Consider the following 9205-nt stretch of genomic DNA (forward strand, 5'->3'; position numbering starts at 1 on the left):
ATTATAGATTTTTGCATTTATAACTGTTTGTGTCTTTTAAAAGCCCATTTAAGTCCTATCTTCTATAGTCCCATAGAAGGCAAAACTTGTGGGTTTGATGCACAGTGAAACAGCCTTTTTATAGCATCAGAGAATCTTCCTTTTCTTTTCTTTTCTTTCTAATTTTTATTATATATGATAGAGAAAAATTGAGAGAGGACGGGGAGATAGAAAGACACCTGCAGACCCGCTTTACCACTTGTGAAGTAAACTCCCTACAGGTGGGGAACAAGGGCCTGAACCTGGGTCCTTATACTTGCTAATATATGCACTTAACCAGGTAAACCACTACCCAGCCCTGAATTCTCCTTTTCCTAATTCTCATTCCCAGCAGTATGATTAAACTACCTCTTCATTCAACATGTAAAGCTAAGCAATTAACTTTCTCTCCTTTCATCACACACCAAATGACAAGGGGTTTGTTCTTTGTGCATCATGTGAACTTGCATTATTAATACAACAGTGGACTGAATTAATACCTAAAATAAGTATATTCTTAAAATTATGTATGGATAATCATTGAACCTTTAGTTATGAATGTTAATCTTCATTTCAAGAGCCAAATTTTTGCCATATTACAGGAAAAAAATAGCCTCTATAATCCCCAGAAGCTGGCTTGAAATCAATGAAATTAGTTGAAATCCTTGAAGTCAATGGTCACTTCAAAACTAAAGAATTGAACTATTTACTTTATTATTTATTTATGGTAACTGTTGATATTATGGAGCTTTCCTCCATTTAATTTCAGCAGTTTCTCATGAGCTATAAATTTTAAATAATTTTATTCTGGACCAGAGAAATAGCTCATATGGATAGCACGCTGTTTTGCCATGTAAGTGACTCAGGTTCACTTCAATGGGCCCCATCCCATTAAAGGAAGCTTTGGTATTGTGATATCTCTCCTTCTCTCTCTCTCTCTCTCTTTTTCTCTCTCTCTCTTTCCCTCTTCTTCTCCCTTCCCTCCCTCTCTTTCTCTCCGCCTCTCTAAAATATTAATAATAATAAAACAAAATAAATATATTCTTTTTTCTGCAATAAAATTTTATCTCAGATTTTATTACTATCTCTTGGGAAAACTCTTGCTTTCACAATTGACCAGCACGTGACTTTCTGTGGAGTCTTGTCCTTAATGTCATCTGACACAGTGCCAAAATGTGTGTGCATGGGTCACCGTAATTCCTCTGAGCTAATGCTTCAAGGTCACCGTAATTCCTCTGAGCTAATGCTTCAATGAGTTTTTAAATGGCTGATGTTAAAACCAGTCACCATCATACTGCTTTCTATTTAAATTCTTAGAGTATTTTCCTTACTCTGAACAGGGTAATGGGTGGCACCAATAGCAGTGGCAATGAAGACTTCATCTTGGTTGGCTTCTCCAATCAGCCTCACCTGGAAAAGATACTCTTTGTGATTGTCTTGGTATCCTATCTCCTGACTCTTGTGGGAAACACGGTTATTATCCTGATCACTTCCAAAAGTCCTAAACTCAAAACACCCATGTACTTTTTCCTTGCTCACCTCTCCTTAGTTGATATCTGCTTTACCACCAGTATTGTGCCCCAGCTGCTATGGAATCTGAGAGGACCAGCCAAGACCATCACAAACTTGGGCTGTGTTGTCCAGCTCTATGTCTCCCTGGCATCAGGGTCCACTGAGTGCATTCTTCTGGCAGTAATGGCTTTTGATCGCTATGCTGCAGTTTGCAAACCTCTCCACTATGCAGTTGTGATGAACCCGCGGATATGCAAGGTCCTGGCAGGGATTGCTTGGCTGAGTGGAATAGGAAACTCTCTTATCCAAAGCACTGTCACCATCTTGCTGCCTCGCTGTGGGCACCGGTGGCTCTATCATTTCTTCTGTGAAGTACCCTCAATGATTAAGCTTGCATGTGTGGACGTCCATGCCAATGAGATTCAAGTTTTCATTGCTTCATTAGTTTTGCTCATCTTGCCCTTATCACTGATACTGATTTCCTATGGACATATAGTCAAGGCAGTTTTAAGGATCAAGTCAATTCAGGCCTTGCGCAAAGCCATGAGCACTTGTGGATCCCACTTAATGGTAGTGTCCCTCTTCTATGGAACTGTCATTGCCATCTATGGCCAACCCAATAGTTCTTATGCCCATACTCATGGGAAATTTATTTCCTTGTTCTATACAGTAGTAACTCCAACCCTCAACCCTCTCATTTACACACTGAGGAATAAAGATATGAAAGGAGCACTGCAAAGATTATTTCACAGAGATTTGGGCATGTAAAAAAAAAAAGAAATAGGGGACAGGATGGTGCTGAGTCCCCATATAGCACACATGTCAGCATGTGCAATGACCCAAGTTCAAGCTCCAGTCCCCACTTGTGGGTGGAGGTGACTGTGGTTGCAGGGGAGCATCACTAGTGGCGTAGTAGTATCACGGGTGTCTTACTTTTTCTCTCCTTTCCCTGCCTCCATTTCTCAGAGACAGAGAAATGGGAAAAAGAAAAAGAAAAATAGAAGTGAGGATGAGGAGGAGGAGAGAGAGGAAAAGTGTCTTTGCAAATGGTGATAGATAAATCATGCAGGCATTGGGTCCCAGTCATACTCCTTGTGGCAAAGAAAAAAAGAGAAAGAAGAGCAATAACAAGTACACACAAAGATTAAAATCTATAGTTAAAAGAAACTAAGGTAAGTTTGTATAATTCTTCATGCGAAAACTTTATTAATCTATACTTACCAATATTAATTGACTTCAGAACTGTCTCCAACCTCATTTATAAAGCTCTGTGCAAGGGAATATTTACTCACACTTTTTTTTTTTTTTTGCCTCCAGTTGCTGGGGCTCAGTGCTGGCACTATAAATCCACCTTTTCTGGCGACCTTCTCCTTCTCCTCCTCCTCCTCCTCCTCCTCCTCCTCCTCCTTCTTCTCCTTCTTCTTCTTTTTGCTCAATAGAACACAGACAAATTGAGAGGGGAGTGTAGACAGAGAAATACACCTACAGGCCTGCTTCACCACTTGTGAAACGAACTCCCCCTGCAAGTGGGGAGCTGGGGGCTCAAACCATGATTCTTGCGCAGGTCCTTACCCTTCGTACTATGTACACTTAACCCAGTGCACCACTGCCCAATCCCCCCTCACACTCTTTAAATGTCTACTTTTCATATCAGTTTTGTTTCTTGTCCTCCCCCTGACTTTTTTTTTTTTTGTCTTTCTTCACTTTTCATCATTCTTTCCCTTTTTCATTGTCCTTTTCTGGTCTTCTCTGCTTCCAGACCTACCTCCTTCCATCCTTCCTTTTCAACTTTTATTCTTTGTTTTGATTTCCTTGTTGTAATGTATATAATCATTGTCCTTGATGCTTCTATATTTTATCCCTACTATTAATATTCCAACAATGTCTGAAAGCATCAGTTCCCTAAAAAGAAATCATAATACAAAGATTTATTTTCCTGGTGAGGTATAAGGAAAGATAAGACCAAAGTATTTGATTTTAGCTTCATAACTTTCTTTTTGAGATTATGTAAGCTTTAAGACTTTCTGTATCCACGTTCATTTATGAGTAGAAAAAGGAATGAATTTTTTATTGTTAATTAAAAGAATTAAAGGTTTCTAATAATTTTGATTTTAGTTATTTTTATCAAGAGTATTAATGGTTTACAGTAAGTATAGTTGTTGGTACATAGGTAAAAATTCTCAATTTTCTGCAAGACACTCTCTCACCCCTAGCCTAGGTCCTCCTTCACTGTCATACACCAGGACCTGAAAGCCCTCACCCCAAGTCATTTGCTTTGGTTCAGTACACCAAACCCAGCCAAAGTTTTGCTTTGTGTTTCCCCTTTCTGTTCTTATTTCTCAGCTTCTGTCTATGAATGAGATCATCCCATGGATGTGAAGTGTCTGCAGTTTGACTGTGATATACTCATACAGCTTAAGTCACGCGTTGAATCTTACACCAATACAAACAGAATTAAGAACTAGTCCATGATTACAAGTAGCCCAAAGCTAGTAGCCACCATGTCTATTACTGGATCTCTTTTCCTATGTAACATTTTAACTGTACTTCTAATCCCATGGCTTCTTTATCAATGCATTTTACAAACTGAAAGTTTAAAAACTGTTAAAAGATAGCTACAGCTCTGTAGACCAAACAGTTGGGTTTACATAACATTCTGGGAGAGTAGTCGGAAAATACTGGCAAAGTATCAAACAGAATGCGTTAAGCCAAATCTATTCATGATTCTAATATTAAGGGATTTTTTTTTATAAAAGTTCATGTGCTGTGTACTATAAATTTGACCAGACTCTAAGTGCTCTCTTCCAGATATGGTTTATGTGAGATCAGCCAAAATACAAGTCTATTCTCCAAACACAAACACAGAAGGAAAGCACTGGAGTTGGCTACTGCAGTTTACCTGTAGTTCACTTCTCCACCCTGTTTCTACTTTTCCTCAAAATTTTCTCTCTTCCTCTCAAACACACAGCCAGTGCTCACTTTTTCAGATAAGTCGGTTATTCTGTGCAAATAGATGTCGTAACAAACCTTCCCAACAATTCATTTTCAATGGAAAATATTCATATTTATAGTTCCCATTTTCAACTGGTTAAAGAGAAAGTCGTGACATTATCCTTCTTACTAGGTATAGCGCATATCAAGCCCTAATAAGAAAGTTTTATTTTGACTACTTCTCAACAATCAGAGTTCAGTTTACTCTCACAGATGATTGACTACTGAAATCTTACAAATGGGAAGCCATTTCTCTTTCCTTAGGGGAGGGAGATGAGAGGGGAGGAGCAGACAGAAAAGAGGGACACATCGGTGGGCAGGGACACGAAGCTGTGCAGTCAGTACGTGATTTTGGTCACTTTTCACAACATGGTGGTTATTTTCTCATATCTCTCTTTATGCCTATAATAAAAGGCAGTGCTAACCTATAATCAAATTGGGTGAAACATTCAAGTTTCATAAATATATGCATTTCTAATTATAAAGCCTCTACAATACATGTGCACGTTTTCATAGACTAACATAATACACAAATTCGTGGAAGTCTGGTTTGCTCTAAAGTCCCCTAGAGCTGACATTATTTTCATAAATATTCAATGAAGCTTCAACCCAAAGTACTATAACTTTTGGAATCTATCCAAGTTATAAAGAAAAAGACCAGCAGCAATTCCATTTAATCAGAGGGGCAGCCATGCCTTATTTTCTTTTGCTTTTTGTGTCAGTTGTTTGAAAAACACTAGACGCTGACATGAGGTTTTCTATATATTGTCCAAGAACTTGATTTTCTGATTTAAGCTTCAGATTTTCTTCCTTGACTGCATCTACTCCTGCAGAGAGGTCTTCCAGTGTGTGTTGGAGTTGCAGCACCTGATTAATCAGCCCTGTTTTCCCCTCCAGTGCCACCTGGTTTTCAGCGTCAATTGTGTCCATGTCAGCATTTATCATCTTGGGTAACAGACTTTGGGGCCTTGGAAAGAAAATTCTTTTTTTTTTTTATTATGGAAACTTTTTTTTAATTGTGGAATTAATGTTTTACATTCAACAGTAAATACAATAGTTTGTACATGCATAACATTCCCCAGATTCCCATTTAACAATACAACCCCCACTATGTCATTCATCATCTTTCATGGACCTGTATTCTCCCCACCTACCCACCAACCCGGAAAGAAAATTCTTGATGAATTATCTGTAGCTCCAAGTGCCAGGGAGTGGAGGGATCGAGATGGGACCTCAATGTTTATTTATTGATTCCCTTTTGTTGCCCTTGTTGTTTTGTTGTTGTTATTGTTGTTACTGATGTCGTAGTTGTTGGACAGGACAGAGAGAATGGAGAGAGGAGAGGAAGACAGAGAAGGGGAAAGAAAGACACCTGCAGACCTGTTTCACCGCTTGTGAAGTGATTCCCCTTCAGGTGGGGAGCCAAGGGCTCGAACAGGGATTCTTACTCCGGTCCTTGCGCTTTGTGGCAACTGTGCTTAACCCGCTGCGCTACCGCCGGAGTCCCCGATCTTATACTTTTCTATTGTTTCATCTCCTTAAACAGAAATTTTTTTTAAAAGAGTCTATTTTCAATTGAATCTATTTTAACATTTAAAAATTTTAAATATATTTAAAATATTTTAAAAATTAAATCTGTTTAACAAACTCTTAAATCTATTTCCATTTAAGAGTTTACTAGACAAAAAAGTGAAAGGCAACTACTGGATAGTTACACTCATGTGAAATATAGAGAATTGAGACTCATGCACTAGAAAACAAACAAAAAAGAGTGAGAAAAAAAAAAAAATAGTGAGCAAGGCCAGGCAGTGGTTAAGTACTCACATTACAGTGCACAAGGACCAGGGTTCACATCCTTGGTCCCCACCTTCCCGGGGAAAGCTTCACAAGTGGTGAAGCAGGGTTGTAAGTATTTCTTAGTCTCTTTCCCTCCCCCTCCCTTCTCAATTTCTCTCTGTCTCTATCTTATAAATAAATAAAATATTTTTAACAGAGTGAGATAACGTGTTCTAAAATATTGTGAGAACTATGATGGTTGGACAGGGAAGTGAGGAGAAGGCACAGAACAGAAGGGAGTGTGCTGTGGAACTACACTGCCATAATTTTGTAAACATTAGTAAGTCATTAATAAAAATTGTGAATAAAAATTATACTAAACAAACAAAAATAATAACATACTAAGCATAATTTTTCCAACATGGCAAAAGTAGACCCCTTCCCACAGGAGTTATCTTACAAGCCCCATTCCTATAATTTTTCATTAGTTTGTAACTAGAATACTAGAAACCAGCCTTGTGATATCTTTAGGCAGGAAAACAGAAGTGTTACCTATAGAGAATCTGGATGACTAAAAGGACAAAAGTGTACTGACATTTGCATTATTCCAATAAAATGTCTTGATCATCCTATCAATGATAAGTGTACTAACATTTGCATTATTCCAATCTTTGACGAAAATTGCATGCAGTCCTTGGAATAGAGTGTTGTATCACAGGCAAACTATATCCTATATTGAGGAATTCAGTACAACAGCACATGATGGTCTAAACCAATGCAGAAAAAGTGGGGTGCCAGGAGATGGCAAACCCTGTTAAGTGTAAACATCACCATGCACAAGAACCTAGGTTCAAATACCTGGTCCCTACCTGCAAGTGGGGGGGGTCCCAACCCTACATGAGGGGTAAAGCAAGTGCTGCAGGTGTCTCTCTGTCTCTCTCCTCTCTATCTTCCCCACGCTCTCAATCTCTCTGTGTCCTAGCAAATAAAATTAAAGTGGTGCGGGTAGATAGTTTCTGAGGCTCCAATGTCCCACGTTCAATGCCCTGCACCACCATAAGCCAGAACTGAGCAGTGCTCTAGTAAAAAAGGAAGGAAGGAAGGAAGGAAGAAAAAAGAGAGAAAATTAAACATTTTTAAAAGGAAAAATTACCACTGAGAGTGGTGGATTTATTGTACAGGCACTGAGCCCCAAGTTAACCCTGGTAGCAATGAAAAGAAAAAAGGGGAAGGGAGGTGGAGGGAAGAAAGAAGAGGAAAGAGGAAAACTTAAGGTGGTAAATTAGCATTTTGATGATAAAGGCACTTTCAATCCAGCAGGTGGCGCAGTGGTACAGTTCTGAACTTTAAATTTTTTTGTATACTAGAGTGACAAGGTCGTTTACAAAAAGGAAGAACATATTATTTATATAAAAAGAAGTTTGTATTAAATACATATAAAGGATTTTTAGATTTCAAAACAAAAATAATCAATCATTACAGTAATCAAGACGGCATGAGACTAGAATGAAAACAGACACACAGGTCAATAAATAGAAATAAGAGCCTAGAAATAAAGCCATAAATATATGGACACTAATTTACAAAAGGAACCAAGATCATGCAATGGAGCAAGGAAAATTACTTCAATTAAAGGCACTGAGCAAATGGTTTAAAGATCACCCATTCCCTCCCCAACTTCTGAGTTTTATCCAAGAAACGCTAAAAATATAAATTCAAAAGAGATATATGTGCCCCCATAGTCACCACCACAGCATTATTTATAATCAAAAATTTTGGAAACAACATTAAGTGCCACTGATATATTAGATTAAGATATGGCATGACATGTAAAAATATTAAGAGTCTATAAATGAACACCATATGCCAAAAGTAACTCCAAATGGCTAACAGACATGAAACTAAACACACATAAAAGAAAACATTAGTAAGACACTTTAGGACTTTACCATCAAAGACATTTTTAAAGGCTCAACCCCAGGGGCAAGGGGAACTAAAGAAAGAATAAATAATTGACATTATATCAAGTTAAAAAGATTCTATACATTGAAAGCATATTCTACAGTATTAAAAGGTATATTCAAAGGATTAAAAGGAGATTTAGTTCTGCTCAGCCTGTGTCTTCATACCTGCACAAATAAAAACATTTGATTTTTAAGGTTTATTAAACAATCTAATTATATAGGCATTGATCTAAATATGTTTATCAATATATTCTTCTAATGTAACCAGATGCATGTGATAACACATATATTATTACCTATAATAGCACTACTACATAACTATGCTTTAATCCTATTGTCTGCAGGGGAATGATTAACAATTAGATATTGTGGGGGGAAATGTAATGTATGTGTTTCAAATAAGTTTAGAAAGTTTTTTGTTCCTTATCCAGACATAGAAAAGCCTGGGAACATTGGACTCATAGCTCATGAACACAAAGGGACTTTAATTTGGAAAGTACACAACCAGTAGTGCAGTCGTACTCACCTGGTGGGAATGTTAAAAACAGCCAAGTAAGCCAGAAATTTGGAGAGGGTGTGAAAGCAATACATGCATGCTCACAAGGGTGGCACAGGGTAGCTTTGGTACCACATTTTCTAGCTTGTTTTAGAACAAGTAACTGGCAATAGTCAAATTTCTTTTCCTCTTTACTAATTGTCAAACTCTTTGGTGGGGAGGCCTCTTTCCCAGGCACAAACCCCTGGCTTACCCTCTCTGTTGTGCACCAGATGCAGGGGCCTAAGAGAATGTCCCGGGGCAGCAGGGGTGGAGCCGTACAGGTCTCCTTCTATGCCCGATGCTAGTGTCAAAGTGAGAGAAGGCCCAGGAACTTGTCTCATGGGCAATCCATTTATTGAACAGCAAAGCAGCGTTTATAAGGGGTGGCAGGAGGAAGTGATATGTG

At 38.2% G+C, this 9205-nt stretch overlaps 2 protein-coding genes across 2 annotated transcripts; one reads left to right on the forward strand and one right to left on the reverse strand.

Moving 5' to 3' along the window:
- Positions 1-1362: 1362 nt before the first annotated feature.
- LOC103112727 (olfactory receptor 2G3-like) lies at positions 1363-2332 on the forward strand. Its single transcript, XM_007522208.3, has one exon. It carries the CDS (start codon positions 1363-1365, stop codon positions 2296-2298), a length of 936 nt encoding a protein of 311 aa, XP_007522270.3. The 3' UTR covers positions 2299-2332.
- Positions 2333-5070: 2738 nt separating this feature from the next.
- Positions 5071-5611, reverse strand: LOC132538261 (short coiled-coil protein-like). Its single transcript, XM_060190879.1, has one exon. The coding sequence runs from the start codon at positions 5464-5466 to the stop codon at positions 5218-5220; it is 249 nt and encodes an 82-aa protein (XP_060046862.1). The 5' UTR covers positions 5467-5611; the 3' UTR covers positions 5071-5217.
- Positions 5612-9205: the final 3594 nt, after the last annotated feature.

The sequence above is a fragment of the Erinaceus europaeus genome, chromosome 4, assembly GCF_950295315.1.
Source record: "Erinaceus europaeus chromosome 4, mEriEur2.1, whole genome shotgun sequence".
NCBI classification, from domain to species: Eukaryota; Metazoa; Chordata; class Mammalia; order Eulipotyphla; family Erinaceidae; genus Erinaceus; species Erinaceus europaeus.

Bases quoted from the DNA above. Each gene is read 5' to 3' on its own strand.
- LOC103112727 (XM_007522208.3), top strand. From the start codon at position 1,363: ATGGGTGGCACCAATAGCAGTGGCAATGAAGACTTCATCTTGGTTGGC.
- LOC132538261 (XM_060190879.1), bottom strand. From the start codon at position 5,466: ATGATAAATGCTGACATGGACACAATTGACGCTGAAAACCAGGTGGCA.